Below are 22,688 nucleotides of genomic sequence, written 5' to 3'. Positions count from 1 at the left end.
GGCTGGCTGGTTTAGGGTGAGCACAGGACAGGGAAGGCTGGCTGGAGTAGAAGATTAGGGCATGGAAGGCTTGCTGCACTAGGTGGAGGGGCACAGGGCAGGGACTCCTACATTGTTTCTTCAGCGGGCCTGGGAGACAGCAGTGCAGATATGCAACAGCAGCTGGGGAGACACAGCACTGCTGGCGGTATTTGAAATAGGACGCTGCCCGCGAGCCAATCACAGCTCGCGGACCGGCAGCCAATCAGGAGCGGTTGCAATGGCTGCTCCTGATTGGCTGCCGGTCCGCGAGCTGTAATGTCTTGCGACTGGTACCATATTTCAAATACCGCCGGCTGCGCTGTGTCTCCCCGGCTGTCGATTCATATATTCTGTACTGCTGTCACCCGGGCCCCTGCTGTCTCCGGGCCCAGCAGTCCACCCCTGACGGTGGCCCTGCCTGTCAGGAATCTTCAGCTATTCAGCTTCCAGTATTTAACACCCATTCCGAGTTGGCGGAATGGGTTGTGGGAAGTGCGGTTTAGCACCCGCAATTGTATCAGTTGCAGGTGCCTAAGAACTGGTGCCAGTCAGGGACATATCTAGAATGGGTGCAGGGTGTGTGGGGCACACGGGCCCCTGGGTCCAGGGGGGGCCCCACACTGCACACCCTGCACCCATAGTATTACTTACCTCTCCGGAGTCCTGCCTTGGCGCGGGCATCAGGCGCTGTAAAAATGACCATTTTCCCCGGTGACCTGCACATACTCTATAAACTCTGGCGCACTCTAGTGCCCAGAGTCTATAACTCCGGCACTGGCCGTGCACAGCTCAGTGCGCTGCCGGCCGCCGGACAGAGAGGAGGGGGCCCGTGTCGGAGACTTCACACGGGCCCCCTCCTCTTTAGAAACGCCCCTGGTGCCAGTATACCCTGATAGTGATTACAAACAACACTAGTAGCGATAATACAGTGTGTCAGTGCTGCACCTAAGGGCGTGAGGTGAGGTGGGTAAATGAATGCCAGTGGTAGCAGGAATCAATTTATTGTGGAATGGGGTGACTGCTATGGTAGTAAGGTAAATGTCAGTTGGATCCCTTTAGAGAACTCCCTTTGCTGGTATACTGTAGCAGTAGGAGATTGCTATACCTCCTACTAAAATGTATTGTATTCCCTTGCAGAGTGTTCATATGACTCTTATAGGGAGCCCCATTAGGCAAGGTATATATTATTAGCTATACCACTCCGACGGGCTATAAGTTAGTGTAAGTGCAGCATCGGCACTCGGACATTACCGATAAGTCCTGATACTGCATGGGTTACTGGTAGTTGTGCCTCTTCAGTTTAGGCCTGCTTTTCCCTGTTTTCCTGGTGTAGGTATAGCAATTCATGGTGGCAGTCAGTGACTCCTGCCAGGGGATCAGTGTGGCTGCTGTTTCTCTGGTGGTCAGAGGTGTCTTTACAAAGTGATGAGGAGCTTGTACAGGTCTGGTAGAACTTTGAGGGCACCATAGCAAAAATACTGTATATTGGTATATACGTGTTACTGTATATAATATTAATGGGCATATTATATTTATATGAAATTATAAATTAGCTTCATGAGCAGGCTGTCAGCAGCAGCACAGTTTGTGTCACTCACAGAAAGTCACTTCTTTAAACACTGGCGCCACTCCGAAGCCGCTGCCTGCTGTGCCACACGGCCCTGCCACTACCATTCCCTGCCTGCTGCCCAAAGAAAAGAGAGAGTCGCGAGATGATGTGTAACACCCCCAATTTGGTGGGATGTCAGTGAGTAGATTGGTCCGGCTTGTGACTGTATGGCCAGATGGATTAGGGCTGCACCTCCTCTAGACTCCTCCTACCACAGCAGAGTGACAGGGGGGACCCCCAGACCAATATAAAGAAATGGGGAGTTTATTACTCTGGATCACTTCTCAACTAGGACAATTCTAAATAAACATCAGAACATGGAATATTGTCGCAATTCAACAGGGACACATACAGGATATCACATTATTAAGCTTAGGCTCACTCTATACATGCTGTATACTTCTAATTAAACCTCAGACTAAACATATGAATGTCAACCTGCTCACTCTGTTGTGTTAGAGGTGGTTAAACTGAATATCACAAGTTACAGTTATAGAGCCGTATTCAATTTGAGCTGAGCCGCGATACTTCTCCGCCTCCCAGACCTTTCGCCTACATCGCGTGTTTTGTAGGCGGAAAAGTATCACGCGCGTGCCCGCGTATCCCTGTTTTCAATTTGAAAGTACGCGAAAACGGAACCCGGCGAAACTTAAACAAGCGGAAAGTACTGTCAGATTTGGGGAAATCAGCCTGACGCCCCAAAAGATGCTCTGACATGGGGGTTAGGTATGTACCCCCTGATTTGGCTTGCTGAAGGTATTTGGTGTTTTTAAACGGTCTCAATAGCTGCTAAATAGCGTTTTTGTATAAGTGGTGCAGAATAGTATTCAGGAGTTTTTTGCAGAAAATAACTTATCCCAGCAAATTTGGGGTACATGAAAATGGGGACCAGCATATTTTAAAGTTGCTAAAGTTAAGTTAAAAAATCATGAAAAATCCACCTGCCACAATCCCCTTCAATGAAAAAAACACCTGGGGCATACTTGGGCATACTTGGGCACCCGCCCCCCCCCCCCCCCCCAGAGTCTAGTTAGGTAGTTTTTAACTTTGTCCCCTCAAATTTATTTTTTACGCCCCCAAATTCAAAGTGATTTTTTGGGGTGTTCTTAAGTGGTTTTTTTTTTAATTTTGATACAATTTACCTTTGGGGGACTGTCTGAAGGCTGCACGGCGGTTCCCGCAACGTTGCACCCCAAAGCTCCAATTCTGCACTTTATTTCGCCTGCTATTCATAGGCGAAACTTTTCCGCCTATTACATTGCATTGACGTTCCGCCTAGGCGCAAAGTCTTTCAAATTGAATATGGCGATACTTTTCCGCCTGGAGAAATTACGTTATTGGCGAAACTTTTCAGCGGATTCCGGCTTTTCCCCTCAAATTGAATATGGGCCATAGTTGGCAGAATCTCTAACGGCTCAACTATAAAATCAGTAGATAACACAATGTCCCTGGGAGTGCTCAGAATTCGCTGTACAGCCTTTCGTTGGTGCACAAACTTTATAGATGACACTGAACTGTATTACTGGTATCCAATATGGTGTCACTGTCTCTGCCTGTGGGGTCACTGCACAGTTCTGTGTTATACACTACTGCTGTATATCCTGCTGCAGACTTCTCTCACTGTACAGCAGTATGCTGGCTGCCCTGAGATCACAGACTTCTTTGTGCTGGCTGATCTCAGTCTTTACTGTGGTGCTTCTCACGTGACATGTGCTGCAATGCTTGGGGTACCTGTGCAGATGCCAGCACTTGTCTTTGCAGCATGCACACTCTCTCCTCTCCCTTGGGCTGCAGCAGCTTCAATAGATCTGTGCCCTGTCAGATTCTCTTATCCTGCTGCCATACATAGAAGGGGTCTCCTTACAGTTACCCCGATCAGCTACTGATCCCTGCTCTCTGTTCCCTCATGCAGGCCATACACGGGGCGATTTGAAAACGTACGACACCTCGGTACGTTTTCAAATTCAGCCCGATGCATCCCATGCTGCTGTGAATGGTAAACGATGCATCTTACAAGATGCTTCGGTTACCTATTCAACAGCATGACGAATCACAGATCTTATGGTGTTTCCATAAGATCTACGATGCCGATGTATGACAGCGGGGACGCGCATCACCGTCGTACAGCATGCCAAACCACACACAATGTGCACGATTGACCGTTGCAATCAATCAAATTCGTGCATATAGTATGTAAAATCTTACGGTGTATGGCCAGCATCAGTCACAGCACTCTCCAGCACACACCACGGCTCCTGTCACGCTCCTCTCTCTCTCTTCCCTGGTTTCACTTTCAGTCCCGGGCTGTGTAGTACTGCTCACAGTTGGCTGCTCCTGGGTCCTAGAGTCCCCCCTCACTGCAGAACCAGAACATTCCCAGTACAGGGCAGCACATAAAAGTCCACATAAATGAGATCCCTATGAGGTATCACAGATGCGTTGGGTGGAAGTCGGACAGTGTCAGTAAGTGACATACAGCCCACCTCCCCCCCGCCCAGCGTTTGCCTGCAGTCAGCGGAGTTTAAATAAACACAGTGGGAAAAAAAAGTCTTCAGGGTGCAATGGGTTCCCTTCTGAGGCCCCCTAAGCCTCCGGGCCCCATAGTAAGCGCACCCCCGCTGCTTGGGGAAGTAGTTAGCAGGGTGTTTGTGACAAAGGAAGAGACAGACACTCTGCAAACCACTGCCGCAATCTCCTAGTGCTATACCAACATAGGGATCTACCTGACATTTTGCTGCTACCATAGCAGTCACCCTTTTCCAAAATAAAGTATGACTCCCACTACCATCATTCATTTACCAACCACACTACACTGTAGTTTGGACAACTCCAAGTGCCAACAGCTCCTGTCTTACATGGCGCCACACAGAGTGCAGATCTGCCAAACCTTTCATGGTCACCAACACTAGCTAACCGCTTCTGACTGGCTGATTGCTGATTCACATATGAAGCCTAGCTGTACTTTCTACATTGCTGATGTATACATTACAATATTTCTGTTAGATTGTATATGTGCATAGGAGGGCGAATTATACCTGCATTCTAGTGATTTTTTATTTTATGCAAACCTAATAGCCATGTTCACTATCAAAATAAATGTTTAAATAATTGGGTGTACATGCATATGACCCATGTCTGACATACACGTTACATATAGAATTTTACTGCTGTAGAACTGAATGCATCCAGCTTTGCTTATACATGCAATTGCGGCTTCTCTGTGAACACATTTTACGTCTGTGTTTTTAGACGCACATGCGCTCAAACTCAGTATTAGCCTTATGCTCTTGGTCATTTTATTTATATCATTAGCCACACAAAACAGATGTGCTCATCCACTTTTATTATTATTTACATGACATTAATATATGTTGCAAAGTCAAACCATATAACCAGGTACAAAGTGGCATATTAACACACTCACGTCTACGTTCTTTTTACTGGACTTGATGAGGCCACTCCTGATCCAGGGTCCTTGAAAAATGTTGATACACTGCCCTCTACTGGTAGATGTTACAAACATGTTCTGTTTTTTCTTAAGTGATTTATTTTTTGTTGTTGATAAAGTGCTTATAATGATATTAAAAATAATAGGCTAAAACATTAAAAAACACCTGCATCATAAAGTGAAGAAACTAATTTATATATGTGGGAATTAAAATAGCACTATTCTATTTACCTTATTCAAATATCAAACCAACAGAGATGTACCTCCCTAGTTATTAGCTAGTGAGAATAGCAACAACCAGCCCAAATTTTCGAGAGCATACGTGGTCATCTTTATCAGAGGCAGATTACCTCCGTACAAGGGCAGGGCCCCAAAATCCAAAATAGCCGCAGTTTGGTGTATATGCAAAGCTGAAACTGTGGCAAGGTATGTGCAAGTTGGCACTAGAAGCCTATGCGTCTGGTTTACGCCAGGCATAGGTGACATACTCTTATGCCATGTTTATAGCTATTTCTTCTGGCTGCAAAACAAGCATTTACTGTTAGGCATCATAATAGGCATTCACCATTAGGCCCACATTTCAGGGCATGCGATGTAAGACATGCCACACTAACTGGTTACTGCCTTATGTTCACTCTGCATCGAGAGGAGGACATAGAAAATAAAAAGTTACTGTATCCCCCTTTGCGGTAATGGGGACTACGTCACTTGTCACAGCATATCTACAGGGCCAGAGAAATCATTATAAGTAAGCACCTACACTATGGGGCCCATTTATTATTTATTGGCTGTTTGCGGCAATAAGAATTTCTGTATATTAAAAACCACATGCAGGGACGTGGGTTCTGATAGAAGCCCATCTCTGCCATGTGTAAAGTAAGGTGATGGCATCAGCATTCGCTTTACTTCATACTGTGGACCACGGAAGGCTTACTGCGCATGCACAAGTGGCTATTACCGGGGATCCCTCTTCCGGTAAATTATGTGATATGTAGCCTGTAGGTTACAATGGCTAACAACAATTTAAGATGGCGTTAGGTAATAGGGCAGAGTTCCGGAGCTTCACAATAGCAGCCCCCATAGGAACCTATAGGGCATGCTATTGCTATCATAAACCAAGAAACCACAGCAGTAATACATTCAGAGCATACTTACATTTTGCGGGTATCCACCGAAAAAGGATTTCCACAAAATATGTTTAATAAATAAGCCCCTTTGTATAAAATCATGTGAAAGAATATGCCCTTGGCATTGAGGCCAGACACGTGGAATTTTGGTTTCATATGTATTTTGTCATTGTGGTAACTCCTGCATGCACTACCGAGCCCCTACAGAGGCCCGGGTAATATGTACTTGCCCCCTCTCAGTGCCCCTGCCTGCTTGTGGACAGTAGAAGTGGAATATACATGAAGGTGCTATCCAAGGCTTTTTTATTTAGTAACCCTTAAAGAGCACAATAATAACTTGAACTAGGGAGAAGAACAGACAGATTGTGGTAGAATATAATAGTCCAAGATTCAACCACAGAGCAGCATTAATGGTCCATTGGTGTTGAAGTGAGACTACAAGGGGTCAATACATTTAGATGCGAGTGGGGTCCTGCGAACTGTTCTCACTGCGAATTACATTTGCAGTTCAATTCCTAACTCGCATTGGTTTTTCAGAGGAGATTTGTGTTTTTTTTATGCGCACCCCCCTAAGCAGGTGAAAAGGTAGGGACAATATGAGATATGGTAAGAACTTACCTTTGTTATCTATTTCTACGAAGTCCATAGGGTTCCACAGGATACCTTGGGGTATAGGTGATGACGTCAGGCATCGGGCACCATAGAGTTAAGTTTTCAGCCTCCCAGGATGCACTAGGGTCCCCCTCCTACACCCCGTCCCCGAGCCAAGGCATCTCAGTTACGTACCAAGCCATAGGCCGGAGGATAAGGAAGAGAGAGAAAAAAGATCTGGACACACACAAGAATCACATTCTCACCAGAGGGAGACGGGAAAACCGGTGACCAGAATAAAGCCCATCGGCAGCACAGGTGCGACAGGGCAGGAGTCCTGTGGAACCCTATGGACTTCGTAGAAATAGAGATAACAAAGGTAAGTTCTTACCATATCTCATATTTTCTACTTCAGGGTCCCTAGGGTATCCACAGGATACCTTGGGGATGTCCCAAAGCAGTATCCTTTAAGGGTGGGGACGCTCCTGTGCTGAAAGGAGAATCCGCCGCCCGAAGGAAGCATCCTGAGAGGCAAAGGTGTCAAACGCGTAATACCTCACAAATGTATGGACCGAGGTCCACGTGGCAGCCTTGCAGATCTGGACTGCAGAGGCACCACGTCGAGCTGCCCATGAAGGACCCACAGACCTAGTGGAATGAGCCCTGACAGGGGATGGAACCGGCAGGCCTTCATGAAGATAAGCTTCTGAAATGGCCATACGGATCCAAGCTGCCAAAGTTTGCTTTGAAGCAGGCCAACCCTTTTTACGGAAGCCATAGAGGACAAACAAGGCATCCGACTTCCTAAACGAAGAAGTGCGGTCAACATAAATCCTTAAGGCCCGCACAACGTCCAAAGTGGCCTCACCCACCGACAGGTCAGGTGAGTTAAAAGCCGGCACAACTATTTCCTCGTTGATATGAAAACAGGAAACAACTTTGGGAAGAAAATCAGGACGAGTGCGCAGCACCGCCCTGTTCCCATGAAAAATCAAGAAAGGGGGTCTACAAGAGAGAGCCCCTAAATCAGAAACACGTCTGGCTGAAGCGATGGCCAGAAGGAAAATTGTTTTAGCTGTCAGCCATTTAAGATCCACTGAGCCCAGTGGTTCAAACGGCGGTCCCTGGAGAGCCCTCAGGACCACAGCTAAATCCCAAGGCGCCACCGGTGGAACAAATGGCGGCTGAATTCTAAGAACACCTTGCATAAAGGTGCGCACATCAGGGATTGTAGCAATCCTACGATGGAACCAGACAGACAGGGCAGACACCTGCACCTTCAAAGAAGCAAGGCGAAGCCCATGATCTAGTCCCGCCTGTAGGAAGGCTAGCACTCTAGACAGACGGAACTCCCGCGGTGCATAACCTCTCGGTCGACACCATTGGAAGAACGTATGCCACACACGATGGTATATTCTTTATATTCTTGCAGAAGACGGTTTCCGAGCTCTCAGCATAGTGCGTACTGCAGAGCTGGAAAACCCCCTGGACCTTAACATGGCCATCTCAACAGCCACACCGTCAAAGACAGCCGAGTCAGGTCCGGGTGAAGACAAGGACCCTGTGACAGTAGGTCCGGTCGTAGCGGCAAACGCAGAGGGATGTCCACGGACAGACCGTGAAGGTCTGAGAACCAGTGCCGTCTGGGCCACGCAGGAGCTATCAACAGGAGCGTCCCTCCTTCCTGTTTGAATTTCCGGATTACCCGTGGAAGAAGGGAAAATGGAGGAAAGAGATAGGCAAACCGGAACGTCCACTGGACGGACAGGGCATCCACCAGAGACGCCTTTTCGTCTCTTGTGCGAGACCCGTACACCTGCAATTTGTTGTTGTGACGCCATGAGGTCGATCTCTGGAAGACCCCACCTGTCCACCAGAAGTTGAAAGACATCCTGGTGCAGAGACCATTCCCCCGGATGAACGTCCTGGCGACTGAGAAAGTCAGCCTCCCAGTTGAGGACTCCCGGGATGAATACCGCTGATATGGCCGGGAGATTTCGCTCCGCCCAGATCAGGATGCGGGACACCTCTACGAGTGCCACCCGACTTCGGGTTCCTCCTTGACGATTTATGTAGGCTACGGTGGTGGCGTTGTCCGACTGGACCTGCACGGGATGACCGTGGAGAACCCGATGGGCCTGCTGGAGAGCATTGAAAACGGCGCGGAGTTCCAAGATGTTTATCGGAAGCTCCTTTTCCACCTGAGTCCATCTGCCCTGGAACAAGTGTGGACCCGAGACCGCTCCCCAGCCCCGAAGACTGGAGTCCGTCGTCAATAGGACACAGTTCGCCACCCAAAACGGATGACCCTTGTTGAGATGGGTCGTCTGCAACCACCAGGCAAGGGACAGGCGAACCTCCGGAGTGAGCACCATCGTCTGGGGCTTGAGACTCTGAAGCAGTCCATTCCATTTGGACAGGATCAATTGCTGCAGAGGTCTGGAGTGAAACTGGGCATATTCCACCATGTCGAATACGGACACCATGGAGCCCAGTAACCTCATTGCCGAGTGAAGAGACGCACGGCGACTCTGCAGACAACTGCACACCCTCAACTGCAAGGCAGAGATCTTTTCCCCCGTCACAAAGATCCTCTGCTGACTGGAGTCCAGCAAGGCTCCGAGGTGCAGAATCCTCTGAGACGGGATCAGGGTGGACTTTTGCCAGTTTATCAACCAGCCGTGCCGTTGCAGTACTGCAATCGTCAGATCCAAATGGTGTAGAAGGAGCTCCGGAGATCCTGCCACCAACAGAAGGTCATCTAGGTACGACAACATGCAGACTCCCTGCAGCCGCAGGGAAGCCGCCATGACCGCCATAACCTTGGTGAACACACGTGGTGCTGTCGCCAGGCCAAAAGGTAACGCCCAGAACTGGAAGTGATCGTTGCGGATTGCAAACCTGAGGAACTGTTAATGTGCAAAAGAATAGGGACATGCAGGTAAGCGTCCTGTATGTCCAACGACACCATGTAATCCCCAGGTTCCAGCGCCAGAATGATGGACCGTAGGGTCTGCATCCGAAACCTCGGCACCTGCAAGGACTTGTTGAGTGCTTTTAGGTTGAGGATCGGACGGTACGACCCATTGGGTTTCTGCGCCAATAACAGATTGGAATAGAAACCCCGGCCCCTCTGAGAGAAAGGAACAGGCACTATAACTCCAGCCTGGAGCATAGTGTGCAAAACCTTCCGCAGTTCCGAGGCTTTGTTCCGGTCTGATGGAAGACCCATGGTGAAGAATCAGGATGGGGGCCTGTGCCGAAAGGAGAGGGCATACCCGTGAGAAACCACCTCGTGAACCCAACTGTCTGTCGTGGTTACCGACCAACACTGGGTGAACCGTAGCAGGCGGCCTCCCACTCTGGGATCCCCCAAAGGGAGGCCCGGACCGTCAGGCCGCAGGTTTGTCATCGGACTTAGGGGCCGGACGTCTGGTACTCCAGGCCTGCTTCCGGGGCTTGGCTGATTTTTTGGGGAGAGCCTGACGGGGAAAGGACTGTGCTTTAGGCCTACCCTGGGCCCTGTAAGGCTGAAAGGATGACGTACCTGAACTGGAAGGAACTGCAGCAGACGGGAGACATGCCGATTTGGCTGCCGCCAGCGTGGCTACAATTTTGTCCAGATCCGGACCAAATAGGACTTCTCCATTAAAAGGCAAAGCTTCCAAACCCTTTTTGGAATCAGCATCTGCCTTCCAAGATCGCAACCATAAGGTGCGACGAGCCGCCACAGCTGGCGAAGAAACCCGAGAAGTTAGGGTACTGATATCTAAAGCCACTTCATTAATGTAAGTGGCCGAATCTCGGGGATTGCCTATCAACTCGGTCTGTTCAGCTGAACAGTCGGAATCGAAAGACGCCTCCAAACTATCAGCCCAGCGCTCCATAGCTCTGGCTACCGAACAAATGGCCATAGCCGGCCTCGCTGCCCCCCCCGCGAGGGAATAAACGGACTTCAGGCAGATTTCCACCTTACGGTCCGTGGCATCCTTTGAGGAGGACATGGAGGGCATGGGCAACGTGGCACTTCGGACCAGGCGTGTCACATTAGAATCCACCTATCCACCTGTGGTGGGGATTCCCACTTAGCAAAATAATTGTCCGCAAACGGATAAGCCACCGCTAAACGTTTTTGAGGCTGATACCGTCTGCCAGGATGTTTCCACGCTTCCTCCAAGTGGTCCACCAATTGACCGGAAAGAGGAAACACTGTGGCATAAAGACCCTTAACATCTTTGAAAAAGGCATATTTGGATTTTGATACCGGAGGTTCATCATCCTCAATAACTAAAGCTGTGCGGACTGCACGAATAAGGCCAGGAATATAAACCTTAGACTTAGCGTCCGACTCTTTAGTACGGAGAGGTTCTTGGTCCGACAGATCCAGAATCTCCCCATCATCGGTCGTCCCCTCGTCATCCTCATAAGGAGTGGACAGAGACGCCACCGGCCGTTTGTGAGGCCGCAACACAGACTCCCCTTGTAACACGTCTGACAAATGCTGCACAGAACTTGTCAGAGAATTAACCCACGCAGGCTCCTGAGAGACCTGAGGAGGGGAAATAGGGACACTGTGGGGTACCATCAGTTGTCTCGGGAACCCCTGCATGGGTGACGACACCACTGACTGCTGGGACAATCCCATTTGAGGGAACGCAGGTTGCGGAGCTAACTGGCCCACTAGGGTTGTAAGCGCTTTAGCGAAACAAGCCCAGGGCAGTTCCTGTACCGGAGCCGTGACAGTAATTGGCCGCGTCAATAAAAAACACGGCCGACATAGCCCCTACGCACTACCCTCCCCCTCCGCTATAGGTACCTTACATGTAGTACACAGAAGCTGGAGAGGAAAATCACTTTCAGACATGATGGCAAGTATGTGACCCCTCTCACTGACACTCGTTAGTATAGTGAGAGAACCGCCTTGCAATCACCGCACCGCAAGGGCTTTAGCAGAAGAAGAGCAGGGACAGTGAAAAGGCTGACAGTAGAAAGTGAAAGTACAGGCAGCAGACGCTAGCAGCAGTCACATACGATGCAAAGAAATCAATCCCTGCATTATCAGCGCTGATCCTCAACTACGCAGACACAGGGCCTGGTAGGACTGCATACACAGACCTGTTCCAACGGAGGAGAGGTATGCTGGGGGACCCAGACCACGATGCCACCGATCAGTAGCTTCCAGCAGCGTTCTCCATGCTTCCATAAAGATGGCCACCGAGGAGCAGAGAGGAGGCCGGCCTGGGGGAGGAACGCTGCCACAGGGCCAATCGGCAGGTGCAGAGAGGGCTGTGTGCAGCGGGGGAGGCGCCGGCTGTGTACAGGGAAGGCGCGCTCCCCTGGCATGCAATTAACCCCTGGGACGTCGCAGCGCTACCGTTCAGCTGCGGTCCGCTGTCCCAGGGGGGTAGTGGAGGCGCAGGTCCGAAACCTGGCTCCACGCTGCAGCCAGTCCCCAGGGAGCCCCCTGCCTGGGGACTCCGGACCATGTTCCAGCGGGGACCACCGCGGGACCCCGCTGCTTACCTGCTGTCACCCTTAAATCCGGCCATGGTCCCAAACATCTGGGGTCACCGCTAGCTGTGACGCCAGATGCCTACCAGCATCCCCGGATCAGTACCGGCGTTCTGGTACCGGCGGTGGTGTAGGGAAGACAGCATGGACGTCAAGAATGACTGTCCATGCTGTACCTCCAGTTGTGCAGCCACAGCTGCCTTGTAGATAAACTTCAGGGGCTATCCTTAGCCCCCCTCTAAACAGGTGCATCCGACTCCGAGCTGGGCACCAACGAAACTGAGATGCCTTGGCTCGGGGGCGGGGTATAGGAGCATCCTGGGAGGCTGAAAGCTTTAAATCTATGGTGCCCGATGCCTGGCGTCATCACCTATACCTATCCTGTGGATACCCTATGGACCCTGAAGTAGAAAGTCTATTTTTGAAGATAAAAATGTCAGGACACAGGCCCTGATTCAGAGCCGGACGTTTTTTTTTGAGCGGCCTCCCACAGCTATTGCGAGCGGCCAGGATGATGGTCGCGATGGTCAAGACCATTGCGACCATCGGGCTTGCGACGAGACCCTTGTGGTAGGGTCTCATGGCCGCAAGTCCCTGAGAGCTTCCGGCTCTAATAGAGCCGGGAGCTCTCCCACTGACATCACTGGTGATGTCAGTGGGGCCGCCCACAAACGGCAGGCGTTCACTTGGGAACGCCTCCGTTTGTGAAGCCAACCCCCCGCCACGCCTACAAAACGGGGCGAGTTGTCGATCGACATCGACAGCCGCCTCTTTTGTAGTGAGCCACGGAGCGAGTGCTTTTTGCACTGGGCCACCATCGACCCGCTTGCGAGCGGGTCTGAATCAGGCCCTTAGTGCAGAACCTCTGGTACACCTCTCCCAATGAATAATCATTATTGGAGGGGTTTAAACAGCATAATTTGGCCAATAAAGACAGTTTTCAGGTGAATTTCGCTTAAAAAGGTTAATAATGGGTTAAATGATGTGCGGGATTCTATTTGTGGAGATGCCACATGTTACCAGTCCTCCAGGGTCCAATTGGCGATGTCACAAGCTCAGGTGAGGTGCTGTGTCCTGTGTCGTAGTGTTAACTTGGGCACTCTGGTGGGTCTTCTGCTCCCATATCCAATGGAAGCTAAAGAACACTGCACTGACCTGCTGGATGTGCGTCTGGCACCTCCGGCATTGAATATGGATGTGATTTGAGCCAGTGTCGCTTGTCTGTTACCACTGACAATTCTGTCCAGACGCATATGGTCACAATCATTAAGCACCCATGGTCGGCCACTAAACTGTCCATAATGGGTGGTAATACCTTCCATGGGGTATTCCCGGTACATACGTGACGCTGTAGATCGAGGAATGTTAAAATGTCAGCAACAAATTCAGAAATTGAATGTCCCATCTGTCAGACACCCACTATCATGCCCCGTTCAAAGTCTGGTAATTCACGTCGCCTTGTCATGAGCAGCCAAACAAGGGTTCAAACTGACTCATGACATATCAGATTACAACTGATGCAGGTCTGGGGGCGTTTCCAAGATGTCACAGTATGGTTACGCCACCTACCTTTACTTTTACATACTACTATCCCATCACTTTTAGCACTTAATTGTAATAAGTGCAAAAATCAGACATTTGACACCTTGTAAGAACCTCCAGTGCTTTCGTTATGGCCACTAACAGCCTTCTATATGGTCCTGCTATCTCAGTTGTCACTTTTTTGGTGTCCAGGAGATTTTCATTTTTTAATGTCTTCTCCCCAGTCGCATGTTCTAGAAAAGTTGCACAGCCTCACCACAAGTATCGCAAATTGGCATTTTTCAATTGAATCTCACATTTATCGGGGATGCGCATTCAAGCAATATACTGTATGCACATTTCATGAAACAAACTTGCATTTAAAAATCACTCCTAATAAAATTTAACCCAAATGTGCAAAGTCATTTTCTTACAGTTTCTGAGGACTGATTCTGTCCCTATGGGTAAAATCTCTAAAATCCCAATTGTGTAACTCATCCAATGAGTTCATTTAAGATTGAGTGGATTGTGGCGTAGGCAGTGGTGGCTGAGGTTAGAAGCTGGGATCAGGGGTGTAGCGTGTAGCCATGGCGCCCGAAGCAACAGTGCCCCCATCCCCCAAGTGTGCCAGGTAGGGGGTGTGTCAAGCATGTAGGGGCAAATTAAAGGGAAATAAAAATAAACATTAGGGGCAGTATCAAACTGGGACATGTAGGGCTAGATATATTCCAATCCACTAAAGTAATTCCACCAATTAAAAATAAGCCACACAGTAGTGCCCCTTATTCACATTACGCCACACAGTAATGTCTTTTATTCATGTTACTCCACAGTAGTGCCCCTTATTCACATTATGTTACACTATAATGGCCACAATGCATGTTATGTCATACATTAGTGCCTATTAATTTGCATTATGCCAGTTTTGGCAATTTTTTTCACATTATGCTACACAGTAGTCCCCACAGTTCATATTATGCCATAGTAATGTTCATAGTTCATTATGCTACAGTAGTGCCCCTTATTCACATTATGCCTAATAGTGCCCCTTATTTACGTTATGCCACAGTAGTATCCCTTTTACACATTATACCATAGTAGTGCACCTTATTGGCATTTGGCATCAGCAGTCAGGCACGACCTCACCACTTAGGCTTCTCCCAGTCATGGGTGCCGCGACCCAGGCTTCCAGCATCAGCACCTGGGACCCACCTCAGAGGCGGAAAAAAGGAGAAGCCGAGGGTGATGATGGGAGGAGACCGCCTCCTCCTCCCTCTTTGTTATTGCCCATGGTACCACCCTTCCTGCCTTCTGTTTCAAAAATGGAAAGTTGAGATTTTCTAGTCATTTTAACTTCTTCCGTCATTGTATCCCAAAGGAGAACTCTGTCTTTCCGCAAAGTGACGAAAACACCATAGCATCTTAGGAACGGAGGACAAGACTAATGATTCAAAATACCTATTTTGCCAGTGTGACTCGTATTATATTTCTTGTTTATATTTGTCAATGTATTCTAAAAAAAAAAAAAAAAATTTTAATAAAATATTATTTGCGAAAAAAAAAATACCTATTCATTTAATAGTACTGTAGGAACATGAGATGTTTTGTTGAATGCCAGCTGCTGTGCCAGTTTAGGCCCATTGGCCAACTAAAAAGATCTCCAAAACCTTCCTTTTATACTCTGAAGTCTAATGGGGAAATGTAATGAGCAACAATATTTTTTAAATCGCCTCTTTAAATTCCACAGCAACAATCACCAAAAATTTGTGATTTTAACAAATTGCTGCTCATTTCATTTGCACAAATTGACATATTACATAATCTTTATGGTATGTGGTATATGGTGAACATCCATGATTGGGTGAGTTTAGTAATAACATTGGTTGGGGCACACCAACAAATTGCTCACCAATGTCCTATTTTTTATTTAACCAGAGCACCGAGTACAGGATACATCTACAATTGGTTCAAGTCACCGTTCTTTTCTAGATATTAAAGCTGGATTTAATGCAATAAGTGAGAGAACCGTGAGTGCTCTCCTGACAGCCAGAGGTGAGTCTAGAAGAGGAATTCCATTAACGCAAAGACACAAAGTATAATAAGATAATAATGTAACAACTTGCTCTTTCTAGGTTCCCGGACTCGGGCTTCAGTACCACTCTCTTCCTGTGAGCACAGTTCTCCCACATCATCTCTCAGCCTTGCACTTACATCATGGCCAAGTCCTCGAAGACTGCGTTCACCTGGAGGGGTCTCTCTTCAAGACAAAATCAGTGAAGAGGGAGGTGAAACATTCACAGGTAAGAAATGCTGTAGATAACGTAAATTGGTTTAGGTAACATATCACACTTTCTATCTCACGGTGCTTGCGTTCTGGCATCCACATACTGCGTGCCACATTGCCGACAAGACATATGTGTCCCCTTTTCACAATTACTGCTTCTATTCATGGGCATAGCTATTATAGGAGCATGGTGTATGGTACACGTGTGTCCAGGGGGCCCACACCCTGCACCCATAGACTATACTTACCTTTCCACAAGTGCAACACAAAATAGATCTATGCATGCGCTGTACAGAAATCTGTGGGAAAATGGCACAGGCGTCAGTTTCCTGTACATTTGCACATGTGCCAGTCTTCTCCGACAGTGGCGTAACTACTGCCCCCGCAGTGGCTTGGGGGCGCCGGGGGCCATAGCTTCGCCACTGCCACTGTGAGCGCTGGCCTCTGAAGTGACCCGAGGCTAAGGTAGCCTCCGATCACTTCAGAGGCCAGAGTTCCCAGGAATGCAGTGCGCGGGTGAAGTCATGACATCACCCGCGACGTGAGGAACCTGAGCGGCCGCATCTGCTGGAGCAATTGATCCAGTCAGCACGGCAGCGGGAGTCGGGAGAGACAGCCCGGATGACAGCTGCACAGAGTCAGGTAAGTACGAGGGGGGAGAGGTTAAGGGGGGAACAACTACAGGGCACAGTAATTGAAGGGGAACAACTACAGAGCACACTAATTGAAGGGGAACTACTGGGTGCACTAATTGAAGGGGCACAACTACAGGGCGCACTACTTGAAGGGGCACAACTACAAAGGGCAGTGGGCACTACTTGAAGAGGCACAACTACAGAGGCACTACTTGAAGGGGCACAACTACAGGGGCACTACTTGAAGGGGCACAGCTACAGAGGCACTACTTGAAGGGGCACAACTACAGGGGCAGTACTTGAAGGGGCACAACTACAGGGGGCACTACTTGAAGGGGCACAAATACAGGGGCACTACTTGAAGGGGCACAACTACAGGGGCACTACTTGGAGGGGCAATACATTTAAGGGGCACAGCTACAGGGGGCACAGCATATGGGCACAGCTACAGGGGGCACTACTTTAAGGGGCACAACTACAGGGGGCCCTGGATAATGGGTACTACTACTACAGGGGTATTGCATAAGGGACACTATTACAGGAGGCATTGCATACGGGGCACAACTACAGGGGGCACTGTATAAGGGGCACTAACTTAATAGGTTATAAACTACGTTCACAATAATCTGGTTCTACATGGACATAAAAACTGTGCAACCTGTCTTGAGCTGAGGTGACAGACTGGCAGGAGCGGAGAGGAGGGTTGATGAAGTAGATCTGTCAGGAATCTGTAATGAACATTATTGTGTGGCATAATGTGTAATGGGCATCACTGTGTGCACAATGTGCTATTAGGGGCATTACAGTGTGGCATTATGTGTTATAAGGGGCATAATGTATAAGGGGCATTACTGTGTGGCATAATGTGTTATGTGGCATTAAGGGGTGGCATAATGTGAAATTATGGCATGGCATAATTTGTTATAAGGGCATTACTGTGTGGCATGTGTAAGGTGCATTGCTGTGTGGCATAATGTGTTATAGTGGCATTCCGGTGTGGCATAATGTGTTATGCGGCATTACTTAGTGTGTCATAATGTCTAAGGCACATTACATGAAACCACACACCTTAAACGTCGTCTTTGGGTGTGTTTTTTTTTTGGGTGGGGGGAGCAAAATTTATATTTACGCCACTGTTCTCCGAGTATGCGCTGGCAAGAAGGGGGAAAGGGTGAGGCCCACATGAAGACTGCACACAGGCCTCCTCCTCCCTTAAATTGCCCCTGTTTCTATTTGAAATATTTCAGAATTAGAACCACATAGCTATGGTCTTAATAGGGGTATTTACTTTTGCTACAAAACAGTTGAGTGCTGGTGCGACCACCTCCTTGCAGGAGAGAGAGAGTAGATTTCCACACTTAGACACACATACATTACAGATATGAATTCTATTGGTTGCCAAATACCTTTTGGTACTGGAAAAATGGAAGAAAAATGGCGTGGGGCTCCCCCTATTTTCCAGTAACCAGCACCAGGCTCAACCAGCTGGGGGGTTATGCCATAGCAGGGGGAAACACATCACGGGGTCCTCCTGCCACAACATTAACCAGCCCCAAACTGGCCACCCCAGGCTGGGATTCCTCAGAAATTTGGGACCTCCCAAAAAAGGGGTTGCCCCACTTGAGGATACACCAGGGCTGGGGTGAAGCCTGAAGCTATTCCATGCACCCCTGCTTGTGGTGGGTGCAGGGTTAATGTGTGAAAAATAGTTACAAATATTATACTTTACAGTGGAACTACAGCAAGCCTGCCCCAACATGGTGGCACTTGGAGAATCACAAGTACCACCATGCCCAGACAGTAAGGGCCCGTGGAACCTGTACCACACTGTAAAGAAGATATAAAAAAAAAAAAAAACAGGACTGACACACTGAACATGTTAGCTATTTATGAACCACTCACACTACAGTGTTACCTCCTCCATGGTGCTGGTCTGTCCCCCCCCCCCCCCCCCAGTAAAATCAGCCATTCCCCTTTTATCTCCCAGTCCTTCTGTATGTGAATTAGCAGCAGAGCAGGGGCTTCTCTTTGGAAGCACTTTCTGCTTATCACACGTTAGACACGCAGTCCCAGCAAGGGGAAGTCCGAACTGTCATTAGCAGAAAACGCTTCCAACGGGAAGCTGCTCCTGCTTTTATTATGGCAACCTTAATTGGCTTCTACAGGGTTTGGGCTGCAGCCCGAGCAGCTCACCCGCAATAGAAGCTACCGATGGTCCAGAGTTATTTTGGAGCTGGAAATAACTTCTTCCTTAGACCCAGATATAGTGTCTGCACTCACACTAGGGAGAGGAGAACAAATATAATTCTAATTAATTATACCAGGTAGCATAAGAGTCCTGTGCTTCTATTGTCCTTGATCTCAGAAAAAGCTTTAATTCAGCTGAAATGGTAATACATGTATCCAGAGGCGTTACCGGGTCTGGTGACACCCAGTGCGCAATTCATATACCCCCGCACGGCGTAGCCCCTCTCCCCCTGGATGGGTGTGGCCTAACATAAAGGGGGCGTAACCTTGTGGGAAATCCCAATCGCATCACTGCGGGGGGTGCCCAGGATCCCGGAGATACTGGGCTGCCACGGGAGACGTGTCTGCACTGTCAGCTTCTCCTCTGTGACAGGAGCCAGGTGCTGCAGGAGAATGTCACACTGCCGCACCCGGCTCCTGGCACTGAGGAGGAGCCAGCATTTTGGTGTCACCCCTTCTGAGGGCAACACCCGGGTGCGGCCCGCACCCCCGCAGTGATGTCACTGCATATATTGGCTATGCAAATTTTGGATTCTTAGATAACTTTATCAGAGATGTTTAATATTTGCAATGGAACCCCGCTGTTTATCCTAGCACGTGAATCTATGACTACGAAGATTTGCTCTCTGTAGCCAAAGATTCAAGTTATATTTGTAATCAGGGCCAGGTTAACAATGGGGCGGATGGGACTACAGCTCTAGGCCCCCAGTTAAACATAGGCCTTACAGCATGATGATGAGCAGCTGCCAAGCTGACCACATGGTTGACCATATATATTAGAACTGCCTGTCTATTTTCCTTACTAAATTTTTATACTTTTCCTTATATTTGGTGGAGACATTGGGGCTGATAGAGTAGGGGGTGTACACACCCAGCACTGGCCTTACCCCCCCAGCACTGGTCACGCCTCAATTCTCCCAATAGGCCCTGGATCATTTTCAGCCCCAGGCCCATGTGGCCCTTAATCTGGTGCTGACTGTAATTATTATTAAGGGCTCTATCAGTATGGGGAGATGGTAGAGATTCTCACCACAATTCACCATTTAAAGTTCACTGTGACAGACGAGCAGAGCTCCGCCTTCTGGTGAGACTGATTGGCAACAGGATTCTTACCATATCGCCAGCCAACCATGGGGTTCTGTGCATGCGCTTGCGGTATCACTTTGTGGAAAAGCTAGAAAAGTAAAAAAAAATCTAAAAAATAGATTTCTTATGATTGCTACCTCAAACTATTTCTATGAAGCATTTTGTCCTCGGCAGATTACCCCCTATAAAATAGCAATAAAATGATTATGGCCGGCACCTGCGCTACCGGCATCCTTCTTAAACAAACTCCATCATGCTCTTCATGGGTAAGATATTACCGTAAGTAGCTGGCAAAGGCTACGGCTAGCTGGTGGGCTTCTTAGATAGAGTCACTTTGCCCTGTCTATGAATGGGTTTACCACCAGACATTGTGGAGTAAGTATCGCTGGTACCCGACGATGATTTTGCATGGGAGGTTTATATATCAAACACCTCAGGGTTGCGTTAACAGAAAGCTGACCTAAAATAAACACATTTCAGAGACAATAAATTATACTTTTAAAAAATGATCGGATAGATTGCTAAATATATTCATGGTGGGAAATGGTAAATAGAGGCAGATGCAATAACATCCACCTCTAATAAGGCTCTAAATGTTCTACCTACTTGGAAATCAAAATAACACATGAACTTTAAACTCTAAAGCTGAGTACACACAGTGCGATATGCACCCAGAGATGCGATCCACGATCCGACGGCCGACATATCAGGCGGTCCCCACACACGGAGGGATCCGGTGCCCCGACATGCCGCATTGGGATCGTACATCACTTCTCAGATCTCTTGTGCATGCAGAAAGATCTGGAGGAGCGACGGGCGACCCCACGGGAGCGCTCATTGGACGATATCATGTCCACACAGGTAACGATATAGCTGCGGTATCGTTCCAATCCATCGGATCGGCCGCTATATCGCTCCGTGTGTGGGGACCTTAATGCTGGGTACACACTAGACGATATGCCGTCTGATCCGATGGATTGGAGCGACATATCGGGCACATCATCTAGTGTGTACCCGCTATGTCGCTATATACACACTAGCCGATGCCGGCTGCCCCACTGGGTTCCGTGGCTAAAGATGTCGGGCTCACTCAACATCGTCTAGTGTGTACCTGGCTTAAATGTTGCAAATGGTAAGCAAGATGTGGAAGAGGAGACTTGCTATGCCTTTTTAATTGTTCGATAGTTTCCAATTTAGTAGCTGTGATTCTATCAAGAATACTGCATTACTTTCAGATTTTACCAGTAACGGTACCAAAAATGATGTTACCTCTTTCTAAAAACATTTCAAGATTTGTTTAGGTAAAAAAAGGCCTATAATTTGTAAAACATGTTTTGCCCCATCTGAGAGGATTAGCGCTACCTGGTTCTGATGTGATGAGATATGCCAGAGCAACTCAGTAAGGTAAACTCACAGACTGGCATCAGATCACTATAGACCATCAGCCGTTAGCTAGGTACACACTGTCCGATTTTTTTGATCAGGCCGATAAACGAGGCAATTATTCTGCAAATTGAAAGCCCCAATAACTCTGCTACAAATTATGCATTTTTTATTAGAAGCTACCGATTTGCAGCCATAACACACTTGTTTCATATGTCCACCCACAGGTAGGATGATGTAGTCATGGGAAAACGTAGGAAATATGGACACGTTATCAAGAATGCACACACACTGCTCAATATCAGGAGATTGTGGCTGAGATTTTCTTGTATTAGCCGACCAATCAGATAATTGAAGGAATGCGTCTGTGGACGTTTTTAACAATTTTGGCGGCAAAATGCGGCAATCCTCATGCCTACACACTATACATTAAATAAATGATTGTATAGTGTGTACCTAGCTTTACGCTATATGTGTTTTGTTTATTATTTACTTAACTTATGACTTTATATATTTTGTAGGGATTGTTGGTCTCATTCAGACCCGCTCGCGAGCGCAGGACGCTCGCAAGCGGGTTGATGGTACCCAAATGCGCATGCGCACGATGGAGGCTGCTCCTTCGTGCGCATGCGCGAGACCCGGCGAGCGACGGGGAAGCCGTCGCTCGGGGGCTCGCACCAAAGGGGGCGTGCTGTTGATGGTGAGTGACAGCACGCCCCCTTTGGTGGGCATGCCGGGGCGTGGCTGCCCAGACGAAGGCGTTCCCATGGGAACACCTACCGTCTGGGTCCGGCCCCACTGACATAACTAGTGATATCAGTGGGAGTGATTTTGGCTCTGATAGAGCCAAAATCACTCCAGGGCTTGCGGCAGCGAGACCCTACCGCAAGGGTCTCGTCGCAAGCCCGATGGTCGCGAAGGTCTTGACCATCGCGACCATCATCATGGACCCTCGCATAAGCTGTGGGTGGTAACCCACAGCTATGCGAGCGTCCTGGAGAACGCACCAGAAAAAAAAAAAAACACCCTGATTCAGAGCGGGCGCTCGTTCAGAGCGTCCAGCTCTGAATCAGGCCCCTGTGTCTCTGCTTTTAAATTATTATTATTATTATTATTATTGTTTATTTATATGACGCCACAAGTGTTCCGGAGCACCTTACAAAGTACATAACCAAATAAGTGACTTAAGGTGCGTACACACTGGGCGATTAAAGTGGACGACTGA

At 48.4% G+C, this 22,688-nt stretch overlaps 2 protein-coding genes across 5 annotated transcripts in view; one reads left to right on the top strand and one right to left on the bottom strand.

The window, feature by feature from the left end:
- The window catches only part of ARHGEF40 (Rho guanine nucleotide exchange factor 40), a 96,485-nt gene that overhangs the window by 68,840 nt on the left and 4,957 nt on the right, over window positions 1-22,688 (top strand). For 3 of the 4 annotated variants that reach the window (XM_088469868.1, XM_088469870.1, XM_088469867.1), the window contains 2 exons: window positions 15,764-15,880; window positions 15,961-16,128. In XM_088469868.1, coding sequence (XP_088325994.1) covers window positions 15,764-15,880; window positions 15,961-16,128 — 285 coding nt within the window. The remainder of the gene's footprint in view (window positions 1-15,763; window positions 15,881-15,960; window positions 16,129-22,688) is intronic. The other variant, XM_088469869.1, reaches the window with a different exon arrangement.
- The window catches only part of LOC148526450 (tubulin polymerization-promoting protein family member 2-like), a 133,799-nt gene continuing 127,085 nt past the window's right edge, over window positions 15,975-22,688 (bottom strand). The window contains exon 6 of the mRNA XM_088469878.1: window positions 15,975-16,085. Within this exon, the coding sequence (XP_088326004.1) occupies window positions 16,068-16,085 (18 nt within the window). The 3' untranslated portion in view covers window positions 15,975-16,067. The remainder of the gene's footprint in view (window positions 16,086-22,688) is intronic.

Source organism: Taudactylus pleione, unplaced genomic scaffold, assembly GCF_031769625.1.
Source record: "Taudactylus pleione unplaced genomic scaffold, aTauple2 ptg000095l, whole genome shotgun sequence".
In the NCBI taxonomy this organism is placed as follows: Eukaryota; Metazoa; Chordata; class Amphibia; order Anura; family Myobatrachidae; genus Taudactylus; species Taudactylus pleione.
This window is presented reverse-complemented; position numbering and strand designations above follow the sequence as displayed.